Below are 15,365 nucleotides of genomic sequence, written 5' to 3'. Positions count from 1 at the left end.
CAGGTATTGCCCAAAGTACTGGATGTTTCTATCAGTACAGTCGTGTGCCATATTACCTTTCAGTCAATGCTGGATCGCATATATGATGGTGGTCCCATAAGATTAGTACCATATAACCTAGGTGTGTAGTAGGCTATACCATCTAGGTTTGTGTAAGTACACTCTGTGATGTTCGCACAATAACAAAATCTCCAAATGATGCATTTCTCAGAACATATCCCGTAGTTAAGCAATGTATGACTGTATCTATGTGGTTGAACTTTCTTCTCCTTCTCACTCATATATTTTGGTATCTTGCAAGAAAACCTTTGGAATATAACATGTGTTTATGTTAGATCCTGGTTTGCCTATGCTTGACAAATGGAAGGCCCTGGAGGTAGATAGCCCAGGCTGATCTTCTGGCTCTGCCACTACTGACTGCATGATTTTGAGCAAATCATTAAATCTCTGTCTCTTTCTTATAGATAAAATGGAAATAATAGAAGGATACACCTTATGGGGTTGGGGTTAGAATTAAATGAATGTACAGATTTGAAGGACTTGTAAGAATGGCCCATGATCAGCCTTCAAGAAAATGTTAGCCATTGTTTTTATTATTGTTATCATTAGTTATTAATTATATCCCATTATTTTTAAAACTTTGAGATTGATACTATTTTTATGCCATTATAGATCACTTAGAATAATAAGCTCCCTAGAAATTTATTTTTGTTTGTTTTACATCATCTGCTTGGAAAAATTCTTCCCTTAAATAAATAGTTATGTTTTGAGTCATCATCTTCTTGTTTATGAGTCTTTGATTTTTACTTTTAGTGCATGGGAAGTAATTAGAGATTACAGAAAGGCTGTACATTATATTTTTAGCTGGTCTCAACCAAAGATATCGAATAAGGTGCTCTCTCCCACCTCATTTTGGGTTAATTAATAAAACACAACAAGGTGTGAATTAGAGGGGAATGACTTATATTCCTTCAGAATAGTGCTAGGCACAAGTCCAAATGTATGCTTTTTAAAATATTTATAAATGACTATCCAATCATTTACGTTGTTGAGTGTGTATTTTGGTGTTTTTAGTTATTAGGCAATAGAATATCATTTTTAAACTAAAAGTGCACTCCTTAAAAATTTCTCCAAATATCATATGTTTGACTTTTGAATAAGCTGCTAAGTATCTTTACCCCAAAATCTATATCCCATTTTACATAATCTGGTCTCAGATTTTGAATCTTGAAACAGTCCAATATATGCTTTTTTAAAATCATACTGTTCCTCTGTTTTTGAAAACACTGTAGAAGGCAAATGACCTGCAATTTCCAAGGAAAGCAAACAACAGAAATTGAAATACTTACCACAGGAAATGTGCTATGTGTGACAGAATATGTTTAGGACAAATGTGGTGTATGGATTGTCAACTGTTGTCACGGAGAGAAGCTGGTTTCTATCCATTCTTAGGTTGAGAAAGAAAAATGCACAAAACATAGTAAATGTGCCAAAGTGGAGGGAATAGTTAAATAAATGGTGGTGTATCCACCCCTGAAATCGTACGTAGCTATTAATAATAATGTTTTTGAAGAGTATGTATTAAGTTGGGAAATGCTCATCATATATTAAATGAAACAAACTGTTGATAAAACAGTACTACAACATTTTAGTTCCATAAAATACATACTATGTAAGTTTTATTTAACAATGGGTTAAGCCTGGAAGGACATATACGTGTTACTTACAAAGCAATGATAATTTCTAAGCAATAATATCGTGGGTGATTTTAATGTATGGATGTACTTCTGTAGTTTTCAAAATTCCTATAATAAACATGCACTCCTGAAGGTGACTTACCAGCATTAGTGATATCCAGCATAGTTAGTTAGAAGCAGTTCCAAGAAAAGACGGTGCCTAAAATGCCACTGTGTTGAATTAATATGAAACAAAACTCTGTAAAACAATGTTTGTCTCTAAGCATTACCCACACATATTAGTAAAACAGGAAATAGATGCCATCATTTAGTAAGCACTTGATGGGAACAAGACGTTATACAAAGCACATTGTACACATGATTTCCTTAATCCTCACTACAACCTTTTGAAGTAGAAACAATTATTATCCCCATTTGACAGAAGAGGAAACAGGTTAGAAAGCAAATGTGACCTGCCCAAGGTCATTCTATTAGTAACTGGTACAGCTGAGATTCTACTCATGTCTGTTAATTTCACAGTTCGTGATCTTAATAACTGCGCTTGAAGTATTAATTTATATCTACACTTCATATTTAATTTACATGTAGAGATCTAGGCCATGAAAACAATTTTGATCGTAGCAACACATAGACTTGCCTATACATGCCAATGGATTGAAGGATTTTGGAGGAATGCTATGGAAACTGTAAACAATCAGCTTGAAACTAAAGACTACTATATACTTTACTGACTTTTGTTTGAAAGATAGAGACTAACAGCCTCTTGTCTGAACCTACCACACTAAAGTGTTCAGAGTTTCCAAAGTCAAACAAACTTCTTCTGAGAGACAAAACGTTACCAATATGTGACTTCACTTCTCACAGAAAGTTCAGGCCAGATGCCATTTCCCCCGCTGCCAGCATAGACAGTGCATTGCTCTCTGTGTCTTGCATCCAAATCCTAAAGGCAATTCTATTTCTAGATCATTAGAGATAAAAATGAACTGGAAACAAAATGAAGATTTATAGTTTACAAACTCAATGCTTTCTTTGGCAGAGAACGTGAGAAACTATCATGGTTTTATAATGTTCATTGGCTTCTAGCGCCAAGAGTTTCCTCTGTGAAACGGGTGAAACGGCTCTTCTAGTCTAGCTGCCTACCTTCCCTGCACTGGAATTGCCTTACTGTGTTGACTCTGATCTAGAACAAGTAACTAATAATTGTGCAGGTTTCTCAATCTCAGCTCCACTGACATTTGGGGCTGGATAACTCTTTGTTGTGGGGTCTGTCCTGTGCATTGTAGGATGTTTAGCAGCATCCCTGGCTTCTATCCACCAGATGCCGGTAGCATTCCCCCAGTCATAACAAATGTCTGGATCAAAAACGTCTTCAGATATTGCCAAATGACCCCTGAGACTTTCCCTGATTGAGAACTACTGATCACAGTGTATTTCCAAACCTGGCTTTTTCACATCCTTTTAAAAAAGCTTGACATTCCTGTGGTACAGAATGGGCAGTTGTACATGCCACGTGAGTCTGTCCCTCTGGCTGTGGCTGATTGGGCAAAGGCTGACATGTGACTCAAGCTGGGCCAAACATATTTAGTCTTTTTGGGGAATGCATTTAAGACACAGGAATTGATTCCAATATATTTGGGTTATACCATGATGCTGAGTGAGATTGGAGTTGGCACCATGGAAATAAAAGCCTCACACTAGTCCCTAAGTTATAGGGGACCAAAAGCTAAAATCCTTGAAGAGGGAACCAATCCACACAGGGGAGAATGAGGGAGACAAAGATCAGAAACAAAGAAAATAAGATTCCAGCTGCCTGAAGAATTTATGAATCCCACGAGGTTTGGCTGAATTTCTTGTAATTGGGTTCCCTGTGATTCCTCTGTTTCTTAAAAAATAACTTCCTCTTCACTTGGTCTAGCTTGAGTGTGTTTCTCTTTCTAACCACCTAATGATTCATAATGAAAACACATAACACAAGCCAATCTAGAAGGTATTCTTTCTCATCTATATCTATAGGCAGAACAACGAACCAAGAGATTCAGGTTCTAATTCCTGCTATGTGACCTTGACCAATGGGCTCACTTCTCTGAGTTCTGATTTTCTTACTGGAGAATTTGAAGATTAACTCACACCTGGTTCTAAAATTATGAAAGATAAAGATGGGGAGAGATATTTTTGGTAACTTTAAACCTTGGACTCACTTTTTAACAGAGCATCTAAAGTTGTTTTAAAGATAGCGGTCATGACTTGGTATTAGAGTCAGTTACTCTGGGCTCAAGAGTCAGTCAAGTTCAACTTACCAACCATGAGACCAACGAAACATTACTTAACTCTTCTAAGCTTTAGTTTCTTCATGTTTAAAATGGGAGAGAAAGTGTATCTGCCCCAATGATCGCTATCTCCTGGTCTCCTGGCCCTTGTGGTCTACTCCCACACTGAACATAGGGCTACTGGTATAACCAATAGGATATTGTGGACACAATGAAGTGTAACTTCTGAAGTTAGATCATAAAAGGTCGTTGTGGCTTCTGTATTTTTCTCTTCGCTCACTCACTCTGGGGGAAGCCGGTTGCCATGGTGTGAGGACACCAAGCTTCTACGGAGAGATCCACGTGGCAAGGAACTGAGGCCACCTGCCAACAGCCATGTGAGTGAGCCATCTTAAAACCATCCTCCAGCACCAGTCAAGCCTTCATATCTTGACTGCAACCATAGGAGAGACTGTGAGCCAGAACCACCCAGCTAAGTTAAATTCTTGACCCACAGAGACTGTGAGACAATGCTTTCAGTTTTAAAGCTGCTAAGTGTTAGGGGGATAATTTGTCATATGGCAATAAATAACTAGTATAGGATGGTTGGGAGGAATAAATAAAATAAAGCATGAGAAGTATTTAGGACAGTGCTTGGCACACGGTGAAAACTCAAGGTACTTCTATCTGCTCATGAATGTATGGGAAGCACCCAGAGCAGTGCCTGATATACAGTAAATGCTCTTTAAATATGTGTTGAATGAATGTTGGATATTGTTATCTTTACCACTATTATCACCATCATCATCATCTGTCATCTCAATTCAAAATCACTTCCCAAATGAGCTGGACCCTCAAATTTCTTGACTTGAAAAAATTCCTGTACTTAATCTTCTCTAAAAAATGTCAAAATAGAATTATTTGAAAACCCCAAAGCCAGAGACACAAGAATTCAAACTCTATGCTGAGCGCTGGCATTTGTATAACTTTCCAGCACTTTGGATGCACCTTATTCATTATCCTGAACCGTATTTAGATGAAACAAGAGAATACATTATGCGTGGTGAACACTTAGAGAGAAATGTACAACCAGCTACTTACCATCGACACAGGAAGGTCGGTTTCTTGTCGTTCCAGCCACTTTCCCAGGTAGACAGGAACACTTTACTGTTTGTGACCGCTCCTCAATGCGATTCTTATTACAACATCTGTGTGCTGCTATCACTTCACATGTCCCTCCTTCTGGCAAGAGAGAAGGAACAGGGATACTGATCAGAAATGACTCAGTGGCTATTCAGGCCTGTGGGAATATGTGTGGAGGGGTTAGAGAAAGTGAGAGAAATTATAGAAATAGTTTCCATGAAGTATAATTACTAAGGGATTTTCTCACTATGTATATATATGCGTATATATATATGCATATATACACATGGTGTATGTATACACGTATACAAGATTATATACAAGGTATGTGTAATCTTGGAGAAGGCAGGCATTACAGTACTACACTTCAAATCCAACCAAGAGCACCAATGAATAGCTCTCAAGAGGTGACAGGTCCTGGCTGCATGTACTGAGAGGCAGTGGAGCAGTGAATGCCTGGAGCTAACACAAAATAAAGATGCTCCGTGATTGAAATGCATTATATTTTGGGAGCTCACTCCTGTGTTATCTTTGCATTTAGAATTCTCTGAGCTCCCGCTAATGACAAGCAACTGACACTCCAGTGATACAGAACCTGCAGAGGCAGGAAAACTGCCCAGAAATTAGCTCTCCCTCCCACTGCCTGCCCACTCTCAGGGGGCTGAATAGAAAATGTCGTTGGAGAGTCATTTCCCAAATCCAGATCTCATCCAAAAATGATAGAAGGAATCACTGGAGAAAATGGGTCTGTGCTTTAAATGACATCTAAAATTACAGACCTAGGCACATGACTCTACTTGTGTTCCAGGTCAGCCATGCATTCATCAACATGTACTGGCCACCTAACGTCTGTCACTCTCCACTCGGTTCTTAACAGGTGCACTGCTGGGTCTCTCTAAAGCTTGGTGAGCATGCAGGTGGGTCCTTCCAGCCTGCAGGACATCAGCTAGGTCAGTTCTCCAGGGACACAAAAGATTCTCCAAGCAATCACAAACCAGGAATTATTTTCCCAGCATGAAGTTTTGCATGCAGGAAGAATGTTTTTCATTTGACAAGAATGGGTTGAGAACATCTAGGATTCTTGGCGTTTAGGATGCACTCGGCAGAAGTTCAGCAAGCATTTCTTAAGCAGGCACTATCTACAAGTGACCATGTTATCAACCGTAAGGGATATGTATCCGCCCATCCATCGTGGGCACTTAGGAAACACTGGAAAAGAGGAGAAGGAGGAAGGGAACAAGGAAGGAGGAAAAACTTAAGACACAGCTCCACCCTGTCCTGAGAACTTTTAGTGTAATGCAGTGGTTCTCAGTGCAGAGGTGGGAGGTGGGGTGATTTTGCTATTCTCTCTCCCTACCATACTTGGCAAAGTCTGGAGACATTTTTAATTGTCATTACTGGTGGAGGGTAGGTGCTACTGGCATCCAGTGGGTGGAGGCCAGGGATGGCGCTAAACATTGCACAATGCACAGGAGACCCACCACAACAAAGAATTATCTGACTCAAAATGTCAATAGTGCTCAGGTTGAGAAACCCTAGTTTCATATGAAAGAAACACTCATAAGAATCTCTGACTTAAGGCAGACTAATCCTGCCTCCCTCAATGGGAGGGAAGAGTTTAGGCTTTCAAACCAGCCTGTTTTAGTCTGAATCTCAGCTCTATCACTTACTACCTGAGTGCCTCAGTTTCTTCATCTGTAAAATGGGAATAAAAATAACACCTGCCTCCTAGGGTTGTGTGAGTATAAACCAAGAAAATACAGGTATAGGGGTTAGCACTGAGCCTAACACATAGTAAAAAGTCCATATATGCTACCTATGATAAAAATATCCAGTCACATTGATGTTATATTTCTTTGGGGATGCCACCCTCTTTTCTGCCTCAGAAACTTTGCAAATACGATTTCTCCTGGAATACTGTCTCCTACCTTCCATCCCTCCATCCTTCATCCCCAACTCAAATGCATTCACCCAATTAACTCTCCTTTGAACTGAATGCAAAGGTCAGTTCCTTAGAGAATGTCCTCTCGCCTTCATCATTGTTCATTCTCTGAACACCCTACACATTTCCTCTTGCAATTGTAACCACATTGTAAGGCCAGACAGACTGTAAGCTTGGTCAGGGTCAGGGTTGTTGCATGTTTCCTCACAGCCCTAACATTAACAACTGGTGCTCCATAACTGTTGGTTGAATGAATAAAAGAAAGAATAAGTGAATTAACTAAAATTAACACTATAATTTAGTACCAAGTTCTGTGGACATCAGTAGAGCGGGAGACCTATTCATTTTTGAAGATCTAGGAAGGCTCCTTAAGTTATGAGTTGAAAGGTGAGGCTTCACAAGGCAAAGATGAAAGGGAAACAATTCACTAATGTGAGAGGCTGGAGCATTTTTTTAAAAAGAATCTTTTAATTATAGAACAGTTTTAGATTTACAGAAAATTTGTGAAGATACTGCTGAGAGTCCCCACATATGCCATGCCCTATTATTTCCTATTTTATTCCCCTAATATTAACATATTAGTATGGGACATTTGTTATCATTAATAGGCCATTATTGATACATTATTATTAACTAAAGTCTACGCTATATTCAGATTTCCTTAGCTTTTACCTAATGTCCTTTTTGGTTCCTGGACCTCATCCAGGATACCACATTACATTTGGTTGTCTTATCTCCTTAGGCTCCTCTTGGCTGTGACAGTTTCTCAGACATTGCTTCCTTTTTTCAAGACCTTGACAGCCTTGAGCAGTGTTGGTCAGGTATTTTATAAAATGTCCCTCAACTGGGATTTATCTGATGCTTTTCTCGTGATTAGACTGAGGTCATGTGTTTTTGGAGGAAGACCACAGAGGTAAAGTGTCATTCTCATCACATCATATCAGGGATACATACTGTCAACATGACTGATCACTGTTGATGTTGACCTTGATCACTTGGCCAAGGTAGTGCTTGTCAGATTTCTCCACTGTAATGTTACTCCTCCCTCCCCTCAACCCTTTTCACACTGTCCTCTTTGGAAGGAAGTCACTATGCACAGCCCATACTCAAGGGGTGGGGAGTTAAGCTCCATCTCCTTAAGGTGGAAATCTACATGAATAACTGGGAATTCTTCTGCATGGCAGATTTGTCCCTTTTCTCCCATTTATTTACTTATTCAATCATTTATATCAGTATGGACTCACGGACATATGCTTTATACTTTGGGTTATAATCCAATACTATGTTATTCATTTTTTTGAATAAAGTGTTCCAGCTTTGGCCATTGTGAGCTCTTTCAATTGGTTTCTGGGTCCCTCTTTTTTAGAGGTGGGGAAGACTTCCTTATTTTCTGGCCCTACAAGATGCTCCAGGCTCATCTTGTACATTTCCTGCCCCAGTCGTAGAATCAACCATTTCTCTAAGGAGCTGATCAGGGCATTTTTAAAAACACATTAGAGTAGATGGAACTAAGGACCTGAGATAGGATTTAACTGGAGAGGGCTCGGTGTGATCCTATGTTGCAAGGCGGCACGATTGGGGATTTTGAAGCGAAGGAGTGATGTGATCTGGATATTACTCTAGAGTGACCGCCCTGGCCTCTCTGTTCAGGAGCAGTTGGAGAAGTGTGAGGTGGCAAAGCAGAAGGAAAACAAAGGCCATTGAAAATTCTGAGCAGGAAGTAAGGAGGCTTGAACTTGGATCCTGAGAAGAGTTTCTCACTCTCACCATACGCCCATCACTGGGAGTAGAGCTAATAGAACAATGGGGCTAATTGCACATTGCACTCTTTGACCCAGACACCTGCCATCAGGTCGCTTTAGCTTATAATTGTCAGCTACAAGTACCCTCAGTCAAGTCAGGAATAGCTGGTTCTCTACTTCACGAGAAGACCACTAATTTTAAAGTCACCACTTGGCTTTAATACAAGACTGGAGCAACATTTGTGATTGAAAATAGCACAAGGCATATGAAAGCTCCCAGGACGTATCTTGAATTTTATTTGATTTATAGTCAAGCCAGCAGACATGGTGACAGACATGCCAGATCGTCTGAGCTACTGCACTGAGTTAAATAATACAGAAGACAAGGTGGCCACGCAGGTCCCAAGACAGTCCCTCACAGCACTGTTGTAGGTGAGCCAGAGGAACAGTTCCGTGTCGTCGCAGTGCTCGCTGACATTTAGGAAGCTCTGACTTGGGTGCTGGACACTGTTTTCAGAACTTGATCTACGTTAATTATAAAACTCCCAGCAACTGTACAAGGCAATGTCCCCACTTTACATGATGCTCCTAGAGGTTGAATAACTTGCCCAGAATTACACGAGTGTGACCCAGGTTGTGATGGGTTCCAAAACTCATGCTTTTTTTCATCCTGTCACAAGTAGTTATTCTCTGTTGATGAAAAACTTCCGGAAGGAAGTCTAACACTTTGCTTAGGATAGTTATCAAGGTTAAGTATCTACCTTGCCCCTACCCCCCTAAATCCTGTTTCTGACCTCATTTGCTACCACCACTCTCTCCTTCCCTCTGCTCCAGGGACACTGGTGTCCTTGCAGGCTATTGCCTGAACATGTGGGCATGATCCCTCTTGAGGGTGGCTCTAAACCAGGGGAGGCTTACTCTAAACAAGAGGCTTGTCTGGTCTTGACAAGTTGAACTACATACCACGTGGGACACTCTTCTGGGAGATCTGTGGCTCCTTCCCTCATCTCCTCCATATCTTTGCCCACACGTTATTTTATCACAGGCCCACATGACTACCCTATTTAAATCGTAATTCCCTGAGCCAGCACTCATGATCTCCCTTACGTTGTTCTAAGCACCCCCGCCCCGAACTCCAGGGTACCTGTAACTCTGAAATATGGCACATAATTTATTTATTTATTATACTTACTGTCTATGTGTCTCCCACTGGAATATAATCTCAAGGACAGGGATTCTTATTGTTTTATTTATTAAACATTGTCTGGCATATTATTATTAGGGTTTAAAAAGTACTTTTAATACATATTTCATTTAATCGGCAAAATAGTTCAAAGATAGAAATAGGACTACTGTCATCACCATTTGCTAGTGAGGATGCAGACTTAGAGCAGCCAAACGACACAGCCACATAACTAATGGTAATAATAATAGGATTATAGGAGTTAACCATTTATTGAATATTTCCTATATGTCTGACACCATGGTAGATACATTATAAACCCTCAGTTCATTTTATGCTCACAAAAGCCCAATGAGGTTATGATTACTCAGAGAAGGCAACTGAGATCAAGACTTAAACGCTTGCCCACATTTTACCTAGCAAGTACATGGCAGCATCTGGACCAGAACCCAGATCCTCTGACCCCATATACAGTGCTCTCTCCCCAGTCCCACCATGGCACACATGCTGCCATTTCTCTGAAAACAAGAGGAAAGCTTGGTGACTGGAAATTGACAAGTGTTCCATTTTCATTAAAATCTTGTATATAAAGTCAATGACCCAGACCACATCTTCCTCTGGCTCACAGATGATGGATTTGCACACTGGAAGCCAGGGAGGTATTGCTCTAAATAACAAGCTCATCTGGTCTTGACAAGTTGAACTATGGCTTCAATTACAGCTACTGCTCAGGTACGCCAATGTGGAGTCCAGAATCAGGTCTGGCAGGCCCACAGAACCCTAACATTTAGAAAGTCTGATTGGCCCCGCCATACCCAAATCTCTTGATTCCCAAGGTTTACATTTGTGACTGACCTAGCCACAGTCAATCAGAGCAATTTAATCTTTCAGTCTATCCTGACCATGGAACCCTGGTCCACTGACTTGAGTTGACAAGGTAAAAATATCAGATCTTTGATGGGAAAAGTCTCTCTTACATCTGTAGTCCTTTGCTCAGAGGTTTTCAAGTTACGCTTTGTGGGGCTCTATGGATTATCTGAGTGAGCTCAGCTACTTCCACCGGAGGAAAGTAGTCAGCAACTCTAGTTATTTCATTTTTAACACTGAGTATAATAATCTATTCTTCAGAGGGATTCCTCTGCTAAGGAAAAAGTAAAAACAATTGTACTTAGCTAATGAGCAGCTCTCTAAAGCTAATATCAAATGACAAGTATTTGTTGGATAGATGGATAGATGGATGGATGGATGACTGAACAAAATGAAAAATGAATTACAAATCTGTCAAGGATTTATGCACAATCAAATAATATGGAATGTACTGTTTCTTGAGAAGCTTGGATGTCCTTGGTATAGTAAGCTTGTAAGATACACTCTCCTCTCCCAATTTCTATGTGTTTTTTTACTTCTTGACCGTATCAGGAGCCCACATTTACTCTGATCCACCCAAGACACCGTGAGAAGCTGATCAAATTCTGTGAAAAGAAATAAAATTCTATACTTCTGTTATACCCACAGGAATAGAAATTTTTCAAGACCCTCTGGAACTGACTCTAAAATCTTCCTTACCTATTGTCCTCATTAGCTGGCTGCTTGAAAAGGGGACAGGAAACCAAAACGTTCCCCTGCTTTGTCCCCAGTGAAAGGGAAGAGTTAGGTTTGTCATAATCCTTTCTGGGAACTAGAAAATTGGGCCTTTAAACCTATTTTATCTGCATTTAAGGATTACCTAGTGAACTGTCCTTTCAAACCTAACTGCCATGGTTACTGCAAAATCCTAATGATAATATTTGTCATGTAAATGTCTTTCAGATTTTTGTTTGGCGCCAACACCAATCCATTCTTAAATTTTGTCTCAATCCAAGTCAAAATGATTTCAAGATGATCTATAGCCTCTTAAAGCAAAGTCAATTAAGTGCTTCCCAGTTTTGCTTATGGATTATTTGGAAAATGGCTTCTTTTCTGGATTTCACTTAGCATCTGTAGATCCAGCAAGTAAGACAGGTGAAGTAACTTATTAGCTAATAGTAGAGAACGTGGCACAGAGAACAAGCCAGTATGCAGGTTGTCTGTGCTATTTACTATTCAGATTTTCCAGATTATTGTTCCTATTATCACTTTACTTTGTCTAGAGAAAACAGATCTAAGATAAAATATTAGAAATTAGTCTCATACTCTAAATCTAGCCTTATAAGGGGTCCCGCTGTTTTTTTCAGATTAGAAGGTAAATGCAGTAATTATCTGGCTAATGCAGGCCAATCTGAAAAAATTAGACAGATATCAATTTCCCAGTTCTTCCTCTACCACAAATTTTCAAAATGGTGGCCTTGCGTCTCACTCCCGTCGCCCACGTTCGCCCAGGTGGCAATGGGAAGGTCCCCTGCAGGGAAGCTCCACAGGACAGGTCTCCACTTCTCCTTCTTCTCTTTCTCTTGGGTTTGTTGGGGCACTGAATATATTGTCAAAACCTATTTTTAACGGGAAAAGCAAGTTTCTAATATCCAAAAAGGGAAAAAAAAGACAGCATTTCAAGATTATTTCTGGCAGCAGCAACTCACTCGGAACTGGAGAAGTTAAAAAAAATGCCAATCCCAATATGCTCCTAGCGGTGATCTCTCCTTCCCAGCTCAATGCATCACTGTCTTGCCCTGTACAAGTGAGGAAATACAAAGAAGATGAATTGCTAAGGATAACGTTTCTTTTAAAAGAGTCCCCACTGATGACAATTCTATGTCATGATGGAAGGCAAGATGAGGTTAGGAATGACTGGCAAGCAGATGGCTAAAAACTTGAAGGCTGGCATCATAAAACAGAGTTTGCTCCCAGAATGGACATCTAATAGAAATAGCACACACCAACCAACTGGATTGCTCTGGCTACAAACTGGGTCAACCGTTTAAGAAGGGGCATTTGTGGGAAATTGCTAATGTCTAATCCTTTTCATCTGCCAGAGAATTTGACGTTCAGTAGTATATTTTGGTGTTGATGGCTTCATGTCCAAAACTAAACATAGCCAAGCGATTCAAAATTATCACAACACCAAGTTTTCTGGGAAAGAAGATGCTAAGGTAGAGTGTAAAGTTGGAATAGAAGAGAATTATCTTAAAAATAAAAAGAAAGTTAATGTAAGTCTAAACCCTGGACATTTTTTTTTTTTGGCCCCTGTAGTCATAACTCAGTCTTCTTTAGGTGGTCTCCTTGAACCATACTGTAAGCTAGATTCCCTTGTTGTATGATCCTACAACCTCATCTAATTATCCCACAATAATATTCCGAATGCATGATTTTGGTATTTTTAAATGATGTCTTGCTTTTCTTGTAAAGGCTAAGGGCAGCAATTTTTCTGTTTCATCATTGTCCCTAGTACTGGGCTTGGAATCTGGCCCATGTTGTTCTGTAAATATTTGTTGAATGAACCTCTTCCCCAAAGGCTAGATTTGACCCTCATTGTATGCTCTCTTAGCAAGTCAAATTTCTCTTTTGCAGCATGTCTCCCAGTTGGAATGATTGGTTCAGTGCCTGTCTACCCTGTTTGGCTAGACACTCCATGATGGCAGAGACCACATCTTGTTTATTTCTTTATCCCTACTGCCAGGTGTGATAGTAGGCTTTCATGCATATGCTAAAGGACTGAATGATTAAATGACTGAATGATGGAAAAAAGGAAGAAAAGGAAGAGGCAGAGGAAGAAAGAAGATAGGGAAGGAGTGAGAGGGGAGAAAGAAAGATGAAGAAAAGAGAAGATAAGAGAAGGGAAAAGAAGAGAAGAAAGACTGAATATAAAGTAATCCTCTTTGGGGGACTGAATATAAAGTAATCCTCTTTGGGGAACTTTTCTTAAGTACCCACTATGTGGTCTTTTCAGAAAATGAACTTGAGTGATAAATGTAGCTTTTGCAAGGAAGTGACCTTCTAGTACACCTTCTACAGAAAAATCAACTTGGAACCTTGGTTTGGGGTAGATCCAAAATGTACAAAGGAAAAGCTTTTTATTCTAAGTGAAATGACTTGAAAATGAAACAACAATTAAGAGTAACCATAAGGAAACTTCAGTCCTCATTAATAGTAAGCCAGGATATATCTGCTTATAGTCAAGGGCAACTTTTGGAGGAAATGAATAAAATGTGATTAAGGAATGTTAAGACTGACATGATTACGTGAATCCTTACATTTTCACTTTATTGCAACTGGTTCCTTTCTTTAAAAGCCGTTATGTGTAAGAAGAAGCACAGGTCTTTTGAGATTCACTTTTCCAAAACTTCTTGATCAAGCCCTTATGAATAGCTCTCTTGAAATCTATTGTAGCGGATGTCAGAAATGCATATTTAAGACTGTGTTAAAAATGCTTTATTGACCCACTGGACTGGAAGGAAACTCCAAGTGTCTTTGTCTGTAAATCATTGACAGGAGAGATACTAATGGAACTTTAAGCATGTTTTGATTGAGGAGGGCAAAATGGCTGCTTGATTTGTTTATGCTCAAGATTAAACAAATTACCATCTCCTCCCTCTTAGGGCTCTAGGGTATGCAAAGGACAGACAAATGTAGGCAAAAGGAATACATTCTGGGCTGGACAGCCATGTTTGAGGCAGGGTAGCATAATGAATAAGATTACAGATTCTAGAGCCGGGCTGCCAAGATTCAAGTCCTGGATCTGCTGCTTCCTATTACTTTCCATTTTATGCCTCAGGTTCTCATCTGCGAAATGTGGATAATAATAGCCTTAACTTCATAGGACTGTTTTGAGGACGAAGTGGGTATGAGAAATAAATAAGTACAGGCAAAGTGATTATAATAATATCTGGGTCAGAGCAGGCTTTAAAAGATATTCTGCTGTTAGTACTATTATTGGAATCATTACCTTTGATTAGATCAGGATTATTACTGGGGAAAAAATGGACTCCTCATTTTTTCCCTCTTTTCACCAATGTGGACTATTCCTGACACCCATATTCCTACTCTCACTCCAGGACAATTACTGGGAAACTAATTTTAGACCTCATTATCCCCCTGAAATAAGATTGCTAAAAGTAATAAACAATAAACAATAAAACAATAAATGATAAAAGTAATAAACACAACAAACTCAATATCTATCCCCTAGATTTTTTTTTTAAAGAAGAAAATGGCTTGAACATTGGATATGTTGAAACTCTACTGCAGAAATCATTTTTAATAACTGCTCTAACAACATGGAAATAAATTTTACTCAAAGATGCACCAATGAGGTTACAAGAAGAACATTCTTGATTCTTTACTGTTCTTTGAATACTACAGAACTTCTATTCTTTTCCAGCAAGGATGCCTTAGATAGTATTAGCGAGGGGAACCCAAGTAACGGTTTGGGTATTGGACCGCTTTTGTGCTATTCTGAGATCTGTCTGAGAATTTTTGTTAAAATAAGGCTGAGAACAT

At 39.5% G+C, this 15,365-nt stretch overlaps 1 protein-coding gene across 1 annotated transcript in view; it reads right to left on the bottom strand.

Annotated features, from left to right (window-relative positions):
* Positions 1 to 15,365, bottom strand: part of TAFA1 (TAFA chemokine like family member 1) — a 459,830-nt gene that overhangs the window by 96,726 nt on the left and 347,739 nt on the right. The window contains exon 2 of the mRNA XM_058562656.1: positions 5,045 to 5,185. Coding sequence (XP_058418639.1) covers positions 5,045 to 5,185 — 141 coding nt within the window. The remainder of the gene's footprint in view (positions 1 to 5,044; positions 5,186 to 15,365) is intronic.

This window comes from Diceros bicornis, chromosome 2, assembly GCF_020826845.1.
Source record: "Diceros bicornis minor isolate mBicDic1 chromosome 2, mDicBic1.mat.cur, whole genome shotgun sequence".
In the NCBI taxonomy this organism is placed as follows: Eukaryota; Metazoa; Chordata; class Mammalia; order Perissodactyla; family Rhinocerotidae; genus Diceros; species Diceros bicornis.
Note: the sequence above shows the minus strand (reverse complement) of the source record. Positions and strands in the feature narration are given on the sequence as shown.